Source organism: Pleurodeles waltl, chromosome 8 (genome assembly GCF_031143425.1).
Source record: "Pleurodeles waltl isolate 20211129_DDA chromosome 8, aPleWal1.hap1.20221129, whole genome shotgun sequence".
Lineage (NCBI taxonomy): Eukaryota > Metazoa > Chordata > Amphibia > Caudata > Salamandridae > Pleurodeles > Pleurodeles waltl.
In genome coordinates, this window is record NC_090447.1 from 102,550,065 (window position 1) to 102,567,494 (window position 17,430).

At 48.1% G+C, this 17,430-nt stretch overlaps 1 protein-coding gene across 1 annotated transcript in view; it reads right to left on the bottom strand.

Moving 5' to 3' along the window:
* The window catches only part of ARHGEF17 (Rho guanine nucleotide exchange factor 17), a 491,524-nt gene that overhangs the window by 197,559 nt on the left and 276,535 nt on the right, over positions 1-17,430 (bottom strand). Inside the window, exon 2 of the mRNA XM_069203843.1 lies at positions 13,376-13,453. Coding sequence (XP_069059944.1) covers positions 13,376-13,453 — 78 coding nt within the window. The remainder of the gene's footprint in view (positions 1-13,375; positions 13,454-17,430) is intronic.

A 17,430-nucleotide genomic window follows, 5' to 3' on the forward strand; every position in this document is an offset into this window, starting at 1 on the left:
GTGAGGCAAGACCCTGCAGCGCAGGCCCCACTTTTATCAACACCTAAGGGGCCCCCATTCAACCAAGGGCCAATGAATTATCTGTGAGATATGGGATGCTAAGGGACCTCTCTTCACATTCTGCAGTGGGGCTCCATCACTTTGTCGCCACTGCTGAGCAATCATAATTAAACTAAAACATAAATAGGGCCAGTGCTACGTTAAGGTGATACTAGGCAGCCGCCTTTGGAGGTCAGCAGACAGGGGGCGCTACAGTGCAGCTAAAGGCCTCACGCGGGGCCCTTTTGCTAGAGGAGGTGGGAGCACAGATGCAGCTGTGTCATTTTGCCCGAGGCTCTGAAAATCATTGCACCAGAGATGACTATCAGAGAAGACAAGGGAATAACTGACATAGACCTGAGTCTCCTCTTGATCGCTTCCAAGTTGCAACACACGCATAAAAGTCTATAAATAACTTTTCAAAGTTTCAAAACAGGAAGCGGGAGCTGGCAAGCGGTCTCCCTGCCGGGATGACTGACTGCCGCGATCTGCCCCTCAGTGCAAGTTTGGAACTTTCCCCTTCTGCGCCATGAATCTCAGTCCTGGGCCTTTTAAACATATCGCTACTTGAGCAATGTGGGAAAAGAGTGATGTGGCCTCCCGGCTCTCCCGCCGCGTCACTGCTAGAGCGCGGGGCGTGGCCTCTCGGACGGGGCGTGGCCTCTCGGAGCCGCAGGAGTGCTGGGGACGCTAACCTCCCAAGCAGGGGCGCAAGGAAACGCGAGGTGCAAGGCTGGCACGCCTTGGGGGCCATCTAGTGATGGTGATGGGGGCAAAAAGCCGGAAAAAGTGCTTTTATCAAAGGGGCGGAAGGCTGCTCCATTAGCAAAATGCAATTTTGTCCTGGATGCTCTAAATCTCTGCTCTGTTTCTGTATCCTCAAACAGGCGGTCAAATTCTGGCTTTGAGAAAAAGTCACCTTTCCTTTAAAAAGCACAGGATTGCCAGCCTTATTTTCGCTACTGGGTAGCAACTGGTACCCTGTTCTGCCATCTTTGCTAACTTAAAACTACTACTATTGCAGTGTTGCAAGCAGGGGCGTCGCCCCCCCAGGCAGCAGCAGCTGCAAAACCTTTTCAAGAAAACGATAATAAACTGTGTTTATTATCGTTTTCTTGAAAAGGGGCTGGGCATTGGGGTGACGAGCACTTGAGGGCACAGAGCGCTCCCCTCAGAGCGCAAGTGTGTTTGGGCGGCCGTCTCAGTCCAGCCAAACACACATGCCCAGTGTGCTCACTCCAGCCTGGCACTGTGTTGCGGGCTGGAGAGAGCATGTACAGGCTCCCAGCCTGCCTGGGAGCGCCCTGGTTGGGCGCTCTCCTGAAGCTGCTTTGATCAGCGTCAAGATTGGGCGCAGGGCAGGCTGGGAGCCTGTGCCTGCTGCAAGATGAAGGCGAGCAGAGCGGATGGAGGCGAGCAGAGCGGGAAAAAGATACGTTTGATTTTTATTTTATTTTTTATTTATTTTTTGGTCCCCCACCCTCCCCGCGCCGCCCCTTTTCCCTTGTACGAGCAGCGCCTGGTTGCAAGTCTTCCAGTCACGTATCAGCATTTTGTTAACTAAGCTTAGGGAATTCATGCGGCTTCTTAAGATATTACTTTGCATCCTACAGGTCAGAGGCTTGAATCCTGGTAAGGTAGCTTGCTTGGTTAAAGCACATTCTGCAGCGACCGATGGGTAACCGGCAAGTCAGTACTTTGAATCTTAGTGAGACAGAACAGTGGGTTAATGCATGTACTGCAGTGATCTTTATCCAGCCAAGAGGCTCAGGTGCGAGTCCAGGTATGAACCAATCATATCTGGATTCAGTTGACAGCTTATCCTCCCAAAACTGTACAAAGTATAGTTAAATGTAATTTAAGAACACCAGTCGCAGCACAGAAAAGCAACACTTTTCTCCCAGCCCCACACTGCAAATCATACCCGGCCAGTGATAAGCGTGCACACATCCAAGACAGCCCCTGGGTCCTTAACTGATATCAACCTTGTGGTTTAAAAGCCTTGGTTCAGTCTATTTGCCAGAATTGGTCATGAGATTTCCTAATCCTTTAAACAGTCTCCTGTTTTTATGGCGCACACGATAGAGCACAACACCCTTTACCACGTATAGTAATATATCACATAGTACAAAGGAGGAATAAAGTCAGATACAGATAGACAGACACCGGAAAACAAATTGATAAAGGAAAGGTACTGCTGTCCAACTTATATCGTAACATCTGTCAAAACCCCCTAAAAATGTTCTAAAACATATAAATTGAAGAGGCTTATGGTTTCAATCCAAAACTTTAAAAACTAACTTGCAAATTGCTTTTTACTCCCACTTAAACATGCCAAAACCTAATTAGCTGCCAATAGTCAATTGGAATAGTTATAGCACAAGACCTATTCTAATTAGTTGAAAAGTGGCCATTCAGAATATTGTTGTCTCAATTATCTGGTTATTAACCATTTCAACCTATCAGAATAAAGCCATATTTTACGCACATTCTGATTGGCTACTGATAGTCTACTAAACCTCTATGTGAAGAAGTGTCCAGAGTTCAATCATTTTTTTGTTCGACATAAGCATACCCCAAAAGGCAGTTTTGTGTGAGTGTTTGCCTCCATTTACTGCAGAGTGAAAAAATACCCAGCTTTCCTCAAAATAATTCCCTCATAGGAGCTTCACCCGCCATTCCCCTTTGCAGAGTTACTTCTTCCAGAGCACACTGCTTTTCTTGGGATGGCTGAACCCCGTTCATAGATAGATGCAGCCCCCCCTTAACGTTTAGATCTGTGCTCCCATTGCCTTGTAATACCATTAGTAATCTGTTTCCATCTAGAGCGTCATACTACGTTTCTGCTGTTTGTAAGCACTCATTAGTACCAGCCAAAGTATGTAATTTACAAGGATGAAGGGCTGAATCGGTTTTAGCGGAATTCAAACTTGTAAGCACTAGACGGGTGGAATGAGGAAAGTGGGGGTCTGATGGGGGAGTGGTTTATGTAATGAAAGGCATGGCGTAAACACAACCTACATTTATGAGATTTCTATAGTGCTCCACCTGAACAACTGATGCGTATCTAAAACCAGCCTGGGCTATTGGCTTTGTCAACGACTTTGTTGGAAATAATTAATATTGAAAATGCTTTCCTTATGAGACTGTGAATTAAACATTACTGGGGTATGTGGAAGTGTTATTGGCCTTAAAAGTGTCTCAAACACACCTATTATGTTCCCTCAGTACCACACATGTATGCCCTTTGTCGCCACATCTCCTTCATATATGTGTTACACCTCATCATCCTCCTTTCACTGTCCCCTTGAATACGCTGCCTCGCATCCCCTTCACCCCCCCCCTTCCCCCCCCCCCCCCTCACACACACAATGTATTCATTCACCTGGAAGCCCTGCGTTTTATTTTACTTTCGCTCTGACAACATTTTGAGACCTGTGTGCCCCCTTCGATCGCATTGGCACAGAATCAAACATGCAACTTGAGTAAGTGAACTTCGTGCTGTGTGCCCTGCAGAGAGGCCAAGGATTGGATGGGCATCTATTCTGATCACCTTTCTGATTCACGGACAGGCACCGTGTGACACTCGCGCTGCCTTCGCTCAACTCCAGAGCACTCAGTCGTGGCCCGGAGGCGACTCAGTGCAAAGTATGCTCTAGACAAGGGTAACAGGGATGCAGAGATGCTACATCCGGGAAATAGCAAACAAGGTTATGGTTAAGAAAAACACGTGAAACAAACAGGAATTAAATCGCTGATATTAATCACCTCGGCGCCTTCACATTCATGATTCAGAAATCACTGTCTCTCTGCCTTTAAAGTTCAGAATAGGGACTGATAAGGGCCCGTTTAATTGTCCGTTTTTAACTATTACCAGGTCTGAGACCCGGACGGACCCGGCGCACTTAAAGCCCTGATTGAAATAAAAATCGCACTAATGTCACCAGTGATTGATAACTCACTGTGCCATCGTGTGGTCGTCGTACGTTTTAAACACTACAAAAATTACAAAGGGGCCACTGACATTTAACATTAGCAGTGACATCACCGCTGCACTCAACATTCTCTGGGGTGCGACACGGAATGCCCTCAAACTCACTCAAAGGCGGCCAACAACACGTGAGTTTGCGGCTGCCAGTCTGTAAAGTGCAGGTCAATTTCCCTACTTTTTTTAGGACAGAAAACAATTTGTATTCCATTCACAATTTAGTCAGAACTCTGAATTGAGGGAATTTCGAAAGGGCTGTTCACAAGTATGCAATTCACTAAGGCCTACAGCGGCTGCTCAGAAAAGCTGTGAAAAAACAAGCATTGGCAATTACAACAGATGTGACATTCAGGAAGCTATTGGGATGTTTTTTTAGTATACCAGTAGGCCACAAAAATAAAATGCTGAAAAAAAGAAAAAATGTCTCAGCCTAAACATGGAAGCCATGTGCTCTAAAAACCTTTACATTTTAAACATAAATTAACTATTATATATGATTGCAATAGAACAGTAGGGGTACTTTCTGATTTTTGACTTTCTGTTTTTATACACTATAAGGTTCAAAGTAGCATCTATTAGCAGGATGCCATCAACACGTAGTGTAATTAGCCCTCTCTAACACGTTTAAATCTGCACACATGGGCCTGTTGTTTATGTCTCAGAAACCAGAATCAAAGCAAATTTTTCTAATACAAGCTGTCGTGTTCCAGTGTCCAAATAATATGTGGCGCCGTCTCACTCAATAGGGTTTAGGATTTCCAGTACTGAATGGGAAACTCTGGTGGTGCGACTGATTTATTCTGGAACCAGGTGAGCTCATTAAAACGCCATGGGATCACTCGTGCTGGTGGTTTTATATATAAAGAAGCATTCAGTGTGCACGTGCGTTCCCTCCCACGACTGGGCTTGCTGCCTTTCTATACTGGGATCTAGGGATGAACAGTTTCCAAAACTGGCTTTTCCCAATTTCATGAACACGCATGTTAAAAAAAGATTTAAAGACTGTGAAAGAAAGGTGAAGCAGAGAATTCTCTTGCACACACAAAAAGTTTTTTTTTTTTCTGAAAAAATCTGCAAAACGTTTTTGAAGGCAAGCAAAGTTCTGAGGAAAGCTGCAAAGTTTGTCACTTTCCTTCACGTAATTTTGCCATAAAAATCCTTTCACCCAGCCCCATTATTTACATCTAGACCACAACAATTTTAAGACGTTTTCTAAATATAGCAAGAATGTGACCCCTGGCCCCGCGCAGTTGAGAGGCACCTTCCGCTTCCGCTTCCGCTTCCTGTGGGGTGCAGAGCCCAGCCAAGGCATGTCAGATGACCCATGATGCATTGAAACCCCCGCATGATACCTGCACAGCGGCAGAGTCCGGTCCCTCTGGGCCTGGCACGCATAATACTTCGGAAAAGACGAACACTGGACCTGCTGAGAATATTTCGTTGACCACAGAAAGTGGCACTGCCCAGAACATAACATTTTTGGTCCCACGCAATTCTGTGGGACATGTACCTCACCGTTAAGGCGAGCACATGGAAAAATGTGTCCCAGCAGCCATCAGGGGGCATCACACATCTCTGATGCAAATTTGCTTACGACTTAAACCCAGAATCCTGGCACAAGCAGAAGTCACATGCACGTTTCCAACAAACATCTCCCCATTTCAGCTGAAATGATTCATTGATTAAAAAAAAACAAAAAAAAACGTAATACCTCAATCTCGATAACTAAATCAAAATTTCCAGTGGCTAAACAGACCGGTTATTCAAGCTTTCAAGGAAAATATTGTAACATACACAGTAGCTTTTATTTTGCAAGTTTTTTTATAGAGCGAACTTTGCCCGAGGGCATTGGAAAGCTTTATGACACAACCAGACTAGTTATGCAACCTTTTGATTAAGTCCCAGGGACATTAAATGGTCTGCCCAGAATCACAGGATGTTGGGCAGAGGCCCGGATTCGAACCAGTTTTCCCAGTTGCAGAGTAGGCAGTCCAGCCGCTAGGACACATCTCCTCCACTAGGAGGCGTCTTTCCATCAGAGCGTCAGCTGCCAGGCATTAGTAGTGAAATATCAATTTGTGATAGCTAGGTGCCGCGGGTGCTGGATGGAGTCTGTAAAGAGGAACTGAGAGCCGTACGGGCTCTCTGTATCACGTTAACGTGCTCAACGTGTCCGGGAGGGGCACGGAGCACGAGGGTACAAATAAAGGACGGAACTGTGGTGACGCAGTTCCGAGTGTGGCTGCAACACGAAAGGGTCTGTGCGTGGTCTTTGCATGCAGCGCTGCGCCACGTGTCTACAATGGCGACGAGTGGGATCGGAGACATTGCGTTACATTTAAGTGAATATCGTAAGGTGGTTGAGGTGTAACGACATACCTGAAATGTGGTGTGGTGTCGGCCCCGGAAAAACAAAGAAGACCACGTGGTGCGAACAAAGAAGACCACGTGGTGCGGTGTCGGCCGCTGGGAAGAGGCGAAGGCCGCTGGTGGTGCCCGGGCGCCTTGTGTGGAGTCCTACGTCGGCGAAGGTGGTGCGGTTTGGCTTCCCGATCGGGGAAGCCCAAGACGGTGAGCCCTGCCCCGCCGGGCGTGTCCTCGCTGCTATCGGAGCAGCTGAAATTGAAGCCTGGCCCCGGCCCCACCTTCGTGTCGACTGCCACGTGGGGCAGTGATCGCTTCAAAAAGGAAAAACGCTCTGCTCGCGGGAGCGAAGCAGCGCGTCTGACACGTGGGGTCGTGAGGCCCTGAAGAACGCTCTGCTCGCTGGAGCGAGGCAGCGCGTCTGCCACGTGGGGCTGTAAGGCCTTGAAGAGCGCTCAGCTCGCTGGAGCGAGGCAGCGCGTCTGCCACGTGGGGCTGGAAGGCCGTAAAAAGCACTCCGCTTGCTGGAGGAGGCAGGGGAGGTGCTGAAGTGAAGACGTGTAAGCTTTTTAAAATAAAAAAAACAAACAAACAAAACAACAAATTCAAACATAGTTAAGAAAAGTAAAGAAAAGAACATTATTGACTCGGGAAAGACACTATATTGAAGGGGTGTAAAAATGAGTGCACCACCGCCAGACAATGCAAACAATGCCAATCCCCCTCAACCACCAGGGAATCCCCATCTGCCAGCTCCACTAAACAATAGCGTTCACTCCTCGATTACCTCTTTGCCACCGTTTAGCCAACTGATTGACCCGGCCACTGCTGCGCCAAGGTGGCGTCTATGGATTAATCGCCTAGAAAACTATTTTTGTGCAACCCGAGAAACGGATGGTGAAGTGCGCAGGTCGGTGATGCTGCTGATGGGGGGAGACGAGCTACAAGAGTTGTTTGATTCTTTGCCGGATACAGGTGAAAGGTCGGACTTTAATGCAGCAGTGACTGCGTTGAATAGATATTTTGATCCTCAGCTTAACTCGGATTACGAAAGGTTCAAACTGAGACAGGCGCAACAGACTGAAGTAGAGTCTATGGATATGTTTTACGCCCGATTGAGGAAACTAGCGAGTTCGTGCACGGGACTGAACCAGCAAGAAGAAATCCGAGCGCAGATTATTCAAGGATGTCGGTCCAATGCCTTAAGAAAGCTTATCCTTCGGCAACAGGGCATGTCCCTTGACGATATTCTGATTTTAGCGAGGTCACATGAGTTATCGGCAGTGCGAGCTGATGCGATGGCGGCGGTGAGAGGACAGTCGTTGGCCGCTGCTTCTTCGACTCGTGCAGTTCAAGTCAAAGAGGAACAAGTAGAGGCCATCCAGACACGTCCGGCCACACCTCGCAAGATGAACCCCAGCAAACCCGGTGAGAGAGTCTGCGGGAGTTGTGGTTATGAACATCGACAGAATGCGGGGTGTCCGGCCAAAGGTCAGTCGTGCAATCGCTGTGGGAAAGCTAATCATTTTGCGAAGGTGTGCAGATCCAGGAGGAACAAGCCAGGAGAGCCGAAAGGAAGGGACACGAATGTCCGGGCTGTATCGAAAAGTGTGGAGGATGCAAGGGATCAAGCGATGGCGAGTGGTCCAGTTTGTGAAGAGGACGACGAAGAAGACATTTTTGTAATATCCTTTACGGGAGGAAAGTCGGGGAAAAAGAGACCCCCACCCATGAGTGAGGTGCACGTCAATGGCACGCTGGTGTCTGTACTCATTGATACGGGAGCGTCTGTCAATGTCATGGATGAAACCCTCTTCAAAAAGCTGGTACCTACCCCGCCACTTACCATGACAGCAACTAAAATATACAATTATGGGGGTAAAGATCCACTCCCCCTTAAAGGAACGGTAGAAGTGGCTGTGAGTAGTGGAAACAGATCGACAGAGGCGAAGTTTTATGTGGTAGCTGGAGATCGTGGCACGTTGCTAGGATGTCACACGGCCGAAGATTTGGAGTTGGTGTTCTTTGCGCGTCAAATATATGATAATCAAGTGGAACGCCTTCTCCAGGAGTTTCCGCAGCTGTTCGAAAGACTGGGTCGTTTGAAAGGAAGGTGCATCAAATTGCACATAGACCCCAATGTAGTCCCTGTGGCTTTGCGACATCGTCGAGTGCCGTTTCATCTTCGCCCGATTGTTGAGAAAGAGCTGCTGTCTTTGGAGGAACAAGGAGTCATTAAAAAAGTGGATGGGCCGACACCATGGGTGTCACCGTTAGTGATAGCGCCGAAACCCAAACAGCCGGGGGCGATCCGTCTGTGTGTAGACATGCGCTTGCCTAATAAGGCTATCAAGAGAGAGAGACATATAACCCCTACTATGGACGATATTATTGCCGATTTGAACGGAGCCCAATGGTTTTCCAAATTAGATCTTAATGCCGGTTACCATCAGCTAGAGCTAGAGCCGGAAAGTCGGAACATTACTACTTTCTCGACGCATGTAGGGCTGCGACGGTACAAACGATTAAGTTTTGGGGTGTCGTCAGCTGCCGAAGTGTTTCAGAATGCAATTCGAGAAACGCTGTCCGGATTATCAGGAGTAATTAACTTGAGTGATGACATTCTGATATACTCTAAAACGAGAGAAGAACACCATCGTCATCTGAGGGCGACCTTGAAAAGATTGGCTGGAGCAGGGCTAACACTTCATAAGAAGAAATGTGCTTTCTTTCAAAACTCGGTAGAGTTTTTTGGGTACGTGTTTTCTAAAGAAGGTTTGCAAGTGGATCCCAGGAAGGCTGAAGCTATCCGTCAAGCCCCTGTTCCGCTGAACCCAACAGAAGTTCGTAGCTTTCTGGGAATGGCTACTTATTGTGGAAGATTCATACCCCACCTTGCCACCATGTCTGAACCGCTTAGACAGCTCACGAAAGGGCAGCACCGGTGGGAATGGACTTCCAGTGCTCAGCAGGCCTTTATAGAGATTAAAAATGCCTTACTGGATAAAGCAACGATGGCATATTTTGACCCAAGTAGGAAAACGGAAGTGGTAGTTGATGCGAGCCCCGTTGGGCTTGGAGCCGTGCTCTTACAGGAACAGCGACATCAGGAGTGGATCCCTGTTGCATACGCCAGCCGGGCATTGTCGGCGGTGGAAACCCGATATGCTCAGATCGAGAGGGAGGCGCTAGCAATTCGATGGGCATGCCGCCACTTTCATCTGTATTTGTATGGACACGAGTTTACAGTAGTAACCGATCACAAGCCTCTGGTCCCGTTGTTTATGGGAAGTCCGCGTCTTGCACCTCCGAGAATAGAGCGGTGGACTATTTTGCTTCAGCCGTATAGATTCACAGTGGTGTATCGGCCTGGGGCTAATAATCCGGCGGATTATCTGTCTCGACATCCGTATCCTGATATTGTTGATGGTCACCAGAAACAAGAAGAAGAGAATACGGAAGTTTTTGTGAGCATGGTGGTACAGTCGGCATGTCCAAATGCGCTCCTCGTGACTGACATTGTGAGTGCCACACGGGATGATATGCTGTTGAGTAGCGTCAAAGAGGCCTTAGGTCGCAAACAATGGAAGTATTTTCTAGAGAAGACCCAGGTGTCATGCCCTGTGCAAAAGGTGGCCATGCAGAGCCTCTGGAGGGTGCGAGATGAGCTGTCTACGGATGGTGATGGGTTAGTTCTAAGAGGACAGCGAATTGTGCTTCCACAGTGTCTCTGGTCAAGGGTCATCGATTTGGCTCATCAAGGACATCAAGGGGCTGCCAAAACAAAAGCGAGGTTACGAGCTAAGGTCTGGTTTCCAGGAATGGATACGCAGGTGGATGAGATGGTAGGGAAATGCCATTCGTGTGTCATCACGTCTATAGAACCTCCGACTTGCCCAGTAATAACTGAACCGGCCACTCTGAAACCGTGGGCTAAAGTAAGCATGGACTTTGGGAGTTTCCCAGATGGAAGACTGACGGTAGTGTTAATCGACTCTTATACCAAATTCCCAGTGGTGGAGGTGGTGGCGTCGACGTCGTTTGAAAATATAAGGCCCATTCTACAAAAGACTTTTGCTTTGTTTGGTCTGCCGGATGAAATCCGAACGGATAATGGTCCCCCTTTTCATGGACAAGAGTTTAAGTCATATCTCGATGGACTGGCGATTCGTCATCGTAAGATAATGCCTTATTGGCCTCAAGCCAATGGAGACGTAGAAAGGTTCATGCAAACTCTGAATAGGGCTCTTAGGATTGGAGTGGAGAAAAATGAGAACAGCGAACAATGTCTTTATCAATTTTTAAGTGCTTACCGTCAAACCCCTCATAGCACGACTGGTTGTGCTCCCTCATCGTTGATGTTCAAGGTGTCTCCGCGCGATTACATTCCCGCCTACCCTAAATGGAAACCTCCAGCATTGGATATAAAAGCTACTCAAAACAAGCGAAAAGCCACCAACCTAAGGGCGAGTAGCCAACGTCGATCAAAGTTTAGGGGTTTCCAAGAAGGAGATCGAGTGGTTGTGCGATGTCGCCGCGGAGGATGGAAGTTCCGAACGCCTTTTGAGCCTGAGGTGTGGGAGGTGATCGGCATAAGAGGATCCATGATAACAGCAGCGCGAGGGAGACAAAGAGTCACGAGAAATGTGTCACATTTTAAAAGGGCTGGTCTACGAGAGTTCACCAGCGAAAGTGAAGAGATGGAGGACACCTTTGAGGAGTCACCTACTCTGAGTGAAGAGAGGAAAAATGGCCTGGAGCCTGCTGGGATTGACCCGGTGGGACCTGGTTCGGTTCCGGAACATGGAAGTGGTAACACCAGAAAGGGAAGATATAACTTACGCCCTAATCCGGCGCCGAGTAGTCATCTAAAAGATTTCGTTTGGTGAACAGTTTGCTACCGCATAAATACCCTGCATGATGAACAGAATGGGGGTGGTTTAAAAAAAAAAAATGTGTTAGTAGCGAGAACGAGTTAGTTTGAAAATTGGCATTTAAAAGTGTGTAGTGTTATTACGTTTATTGTTTATTTAAATTCCGTTGATTAAGCTCTCCCCATGTGGAGTAAAACATGGGGGAGATGTAAAGAGGAACTGAGAGCCGTACGGGCTCTCTGTATCACGTTAACGTGCTCAACGTGTCCGGGAGGGGCACGGAGCACGAGGTACAAATAAAGGACGGAACTGTGGTGACGCAGTTCCGAGTGTGGCTGCAACACGAAAGGGTCTGTGCGTGGTCTTTGCATGCAGCGCTGCGCCACGTGTCTACAGAGTCAATGAGATGTCAAGTCAGTACCTTTCAAGGGCTGGTAGAGTTGGGGACCAGTCAGTTGGATTGATGCCTCGAAGAAACACTTTTCTCTAATCGTCTCTGATCTTTCCTTAGTTTTCTGGAGTAAAAATGTATTTACAATGCAAGTTCTGAAACATTGTCTAGTACCTCTTGAGTGGCAGCGGTAATGCCCAATTAAAAGATTCCACTATATAATGTGTTCACCCCTTACAATAAGTTGTCCAGTTTCAAGTGCACACTTGAAAGGCTACAGACACTTAAGACAGATGTGTGATGACGCCGCTTGTACAACCAGCCCCGCTTGAGTGTTTTAAGTAACTTTTCAAATACAAATAACACCTCCTAATTGCGTAACCTCACAGAATAAGTCTAAGACATCCCCGATCAGGGCTCACAGAAGAGTGGCCCCTCCCTCATTGATCTGGGTCATCTTGGCGCCCACCCTCTGATGAAACCTACCGCTGATTAAGAGTTGGCTGCCGTGTGGCCTCACATCATGTGTAGCCTTCAGCCAGTGATGGTTTTTCAATCACCAATGCTAAGCATGATGGGAGTTGTAGTTTAGTTTTTCTCATTATAGGTATACTCATCAGTCCGAAGATGCTTGCTGCTGGTGGTATAAAAATCAGGACTTGTCGACAGTCACCCTTCTAAGATGAGGCCACTTTTCAACAATGGCTCACGTTTTTGGGGAGGGAAGAGGGCGGTATGCAGTGACTGCACTTGGGAAAGGGACAGTCAAGTTACTACCCAACTACACGAGCGCGAGATCAAATGTTTAGCTCTCAATGAATAATGGACATCAGAACAACACTGATCATTTATAGGGCGAGGCAATATTGGGAAAATCATATGAAAGTCCCCCCAAGTCACAACATCCAGCAAAAAACATTCTTCGAAAGATCTCTTCAGAAATGCAAACTATGAACTATCGTAAGGTGACCACATGCCTCGGTCACCAAGGTCCTTCACAGCTTCTCTCCTGGGGTTTAGTGTAAAAACCTAATTAATTCTGGAAGCGCACTTCATTTGAACTAACACAATCGGTAAAGGAAAACCCCAGGACTGGAGGATTAAGTTCTAGGTGACATGGAGTCGACTCGTAACCTTTACAATCCCATAAAACTGCTCCTGGTACCAGAGTGGTTATGAAGTGCAACTGTATCTCATGCTGGTAGATTGCAGACCGGGATGCCCAACGTGGATCCACACCACCTTTTCACCATCTCTAAATGGAACAGAAAAAAAAAAATATATATATATATATATATATGTATATATATATGTCCAGTTGAAGGCGTTTGCCGAAACGCGTAGACATTTGGCCAGGACAGCGTGATGGTGAATTTGTTTTGAATCTACTACTATAGATTTTTTCATAATAAATAGCTGATGGTGGTTTTTTATTTGAGAATTTTTTGGATTTTTTTTCTCTCCCAACCGAACACGATCCCAGGGACATTGTGCAGCTGTCCGGTGATTTCTTTCTCACTGGGTTTGACTTATATATATATATATATCCTTAATGGGAATCATTAGCCTGTAAGTATGCTGAAAATCTAGGACAATTTCGGGTCTTTGTGGACCAATTTTGGACACCCTGTTGCACACTTGAACACACCAAAGGCCCCATATAAGCCTACAGACCTTCAGACCACTGAGCCACCGTCCCAGACACAAGACATCACCTACCTGCATCAAGGTGCGAAGAGATTCCACGTAGGACTGTTCCGTGTCCAGGAGAGTCATGATAACATGCTTCCTCATGTCCTGTAGGGGAGAGAAGAGCACGTGGTAAACTGTCACGCCCAGAAGCGCATGCGCACAGCTTTAAACATGGCGTGCCGGTAAAAATATTCTCGCCTAATTCTGAAAAGTATGGCAGTTTCTAATCATTGCATTTTATCATTTTCAGATTAATTTTATCACCAACGGTATAGCAACGCAGGTACATTACATCAAACCACTTGCTCTGTAAGAGTACAGTCAGACAAATACATTTTCCGTTCAGTCACTCGCAGGCAACTGAACCAATTAATCATGTGCACCGCTCACTGAAACCACAAAACGTCCTCTGCCAGAACCCTACTAAGAATCTAAGCCAACATTCTGCTGTGGGTTCAGAACAGTAAATCACTTCATTTCTTAGAACGATGAGTGGAGAATAAACCTCTTAATTGGCACGGCAATGACCAGGGAAGGAAATCACTCCATCTTCGTGGACATTCTCGGAAAAGGAAACAACTTTGCCTGCTATGCCAGCTTTCTGGAACAGTACAGCACGGTTCCCTGCCTGCTGACCAGACTCATGGGGTCTCCTTTGCATGCGAGTGTAGTGGGGCCCAGGGCTGACGACCCAACTCCACTATACTCAGACCTTAGGTCGTTTTTTGACGTCATCCAGGGCACTCATCCACACCCTCTCGCAGGTAGGAATCTCAGCCTACGTGGTCCACTGCTGGCCTCTGTGGGTGCCCCTGGACCGATGCTCGAACCTTGTTAAATACCTCCCACAGCATCACTGACGAGTCCACCCAGCCTTCATCTACTTGACGAGCGGGGTTGTAGTTGCGTCAAGGGTTTAACCATCTTCCATCTCATGGTCTCCAACTCTCATACACTGAGTCCCCACATCCCACGGTGCGCCCTACCTTGTCACCAAGAGTCAAACTGAGAGACAGGAGTCCGAGATCCCCCTCGCCAAGTATCCCCCATACCCGATACATAGTGCGTCAGCACAGGGGATGAAGATATACTCAGTTCTAGAGGACGTACCATGGGCTGCTCAGGACTAAGACAAGTGCTGATCGCCACCAAAATGCACATGCCAGGCATCTTTTACGTTTCAATAGTTTGTACTGAGGTTTAGGCATATTCAAACAGTGAGTGGACATAGCCACAAAAAACCAAACACCCTATGACCACTTCCTTCCTTCTTTTTAGCCTTCCGCACAGCCCACCCCTCACCTTGAGAGAGTTCCCGGGATATCAGCATCGATCATTCCTACAAGGTACACACAAGGTATACAGCCTATGTTCGTGGCACACTTTCAAGACTACAAACCTATACCTTTTGGTGTCAACTGGGGACAGGCAGGCCTAATATTCTAAGCCTTCTGTGGCACATCAATTCTCCAAGTCCATTTTCAAATAAGACGACACTGGGGACAAAACTCTGGGATATTCAGTCGCGGTTAAGAGTGATGTATGCCAATTTTCACACCCCAGTACTGTCCAGAGGCCTCGCAGCCAGGCGTTGATTGTAAGTATCACATTCTTATCCCAGAGGGATGAGATGACTTGTTTGCTGCTAGCAGAAGAAGGGGGGAAATCATCTTACCATGTCTGGAGTGTAGGGGGTGGAGGTGCGCTGCCAGAAACCCTAGAATTATAGTTTATAATTACAATATTCCTATTCATTAATAGACAGAAAAAACTATTTGCTTCATTGCTTCTGCACGTCAGAGCATGAAACAGAGAGGCTGATCACTGGAGGTTCAGGGACCCACACTCTGGAACATCCTTCGCCTGAACTCGAGATCTGAAGCCAACTCCTGACAGTTCAGGAAACTCTAGAAAACTTACTGTAGGAAAATGCCACTGTTGGCATTGTTACCCCCTAACATTTTGCCTTTTGTTGATGCTAGTTATGATTGAAAGTGTGCTGAGACCCTGCTAACCAGGCCCCAGCACCAGTGTTCTTTCCCTAAACTGTATGTTTGTCAACACAATTGGCATAGCTGCGGCACACAGACAAGTCCCATGTAAACGGTACCCCTGGTACCAAGGGCCCTGTGGCCAGGGAAGGTCTCTAAGGGCTGCAGCATGTATTATGCCACCCTGGGGACCCCTCATTCAGCACATGCACACTGCCTCACAGCTTGTGTGTGCTGGTGGGGAGAAAAAGACTAAGTCGACATGGCACTCCCCCAAGGGTGCCATGCCTATAACCCACTGCCTGTGGCATAGGTAAGTCACCCCTCTAGCAGGCCTTATAGCCCTAAGGGAGGGTGCACTATACCATTGGTGAGGGTATACCTGCATGAGCACTATGCCCCTACAGTGTCTAAGCCAATTCTTAGACATTGTGAGTGCAGGATAGCCATAAAGAGTATATGGTATGGGAGTTTGTCAAACATGAACTCCAGAGTTCCATAATGGCTACGCTGAATACTGTGAGGTTTGGTATCAAACTTCTCAGCACAATAAATCCACATTGATGCCAGTGTGGGATTTATTGAGAAATGCACACAGAGGGCATCTTCGAGATGCCCCCTGTATACCAGCCTAACTACTAGTGCTACACTGACCAGTTTCTGCCAGGCTGCCACATCCAGATGGGTTTCTGGCCACATGGGGTGAGTGCCTTTATGCACTCTGTGACCAGGAACAAAGCCTGTACTGGGTGGAGGTGCTGCACACCTCCTCCTGCAGGAACTGTAACACCTGGCGGTAAGCCTCAAAGGCTCAAGCCTAGTGTTATAGCGCCCCAAGGCACTTCAGCTAGTGGAGATGCCCGCCCCCGGACACAGCCCCCACTTGTGGCGGCAAGTCCGGAGGAGATAATGAGAAAAATAAGGAGGAGCCCTGTAGCCAGGACAGCCCCTAAGGTGTCCTGAGCTGAGGTGACCCCTGCCTTAGAAAATCCTCCATCTTGCTTTGGAGGATTTCCACCAATAGGATTAGAGATGTGCCCCCCCTCCCCACATGGAGGAGGCACAAGGAGGGTGTAGCCACCCTCAGGGACAGTAGCCATTGGCTACTGCCCTCCAGACCTAAACACACCCCTAAATTGATTATTTAGGGGCAACCCTGAACCCAGGAAAACAGATTCCTGACGACCTGAAACAAGAAGGACCGCTGACCGGAAAGCCCTGCAGAGATGATGGAGACAACACCTGACTTGGCCCCAGCCCTACAGGCCTGTCTCCAGACTCGAAGAACCTGCAACAGTGAAGCATCCAGCAGGACTAGCGGCCTCTGCCAACTCAGAGGACTGCTTTGCAACCCAAAGGACCAAGAAACTCCAGTGGACAGTGACTCTGTCTAAACTACAAAGAAGAAACCATCTTTAAAGGGACTCCAGCCTCACTCCAGAAGCGTGAGTCCCCACCACTCTGCACCCGACGCCCCCGGCTCGTGTCCAGATAAAACAACACTGCAGAGAGGACCCCCAGGCGACTCCAGCGACGTGGACACCCTGAGACAACCTCCCTGCACCCCCACAGCGACACCTGCAGAGAGAATCCAGAGGCTCCCCCTGACCATGACTGCCCAGTAACAAAGAACCCGACCCCTGGAAGAAGCACTGCACCCGCAGCTGCCAGGCCTGAGAGAAACCAACTACCAGTGCAGGAGTGACCAGCAGGTGGCCCTCATTGTTGCCCAGTCGATGGCTGGCCAGAGAAGCCCCCTGTGCCCAGCTTGCATCACCAGAGTGACCCCCAGGTCTCTCCATTGATTTCTATTTAGAACCCGACACCTACTTTGCACACTGCCGCCCCTGTGCCCTTGAGGGTGGATTTTGAGTGCCTGTTTTTGACCCCCCCCCCCCCCAGTGCTGTACAAAACCCCCGGTCTGCTCACCGAGGACGCAGGTACTTACCTGCTAGCAGACGGGAACCAGAGCACCCCTGTTCTCCATAGGCGCCTATGTTATTTGGGCCCGGGCTACTTTGACCTCTACACCTGACCGGCCCTGTGTTGCTGATGCTGGGTGTTTGGGGTTGACTTGAACTCCCAACGGT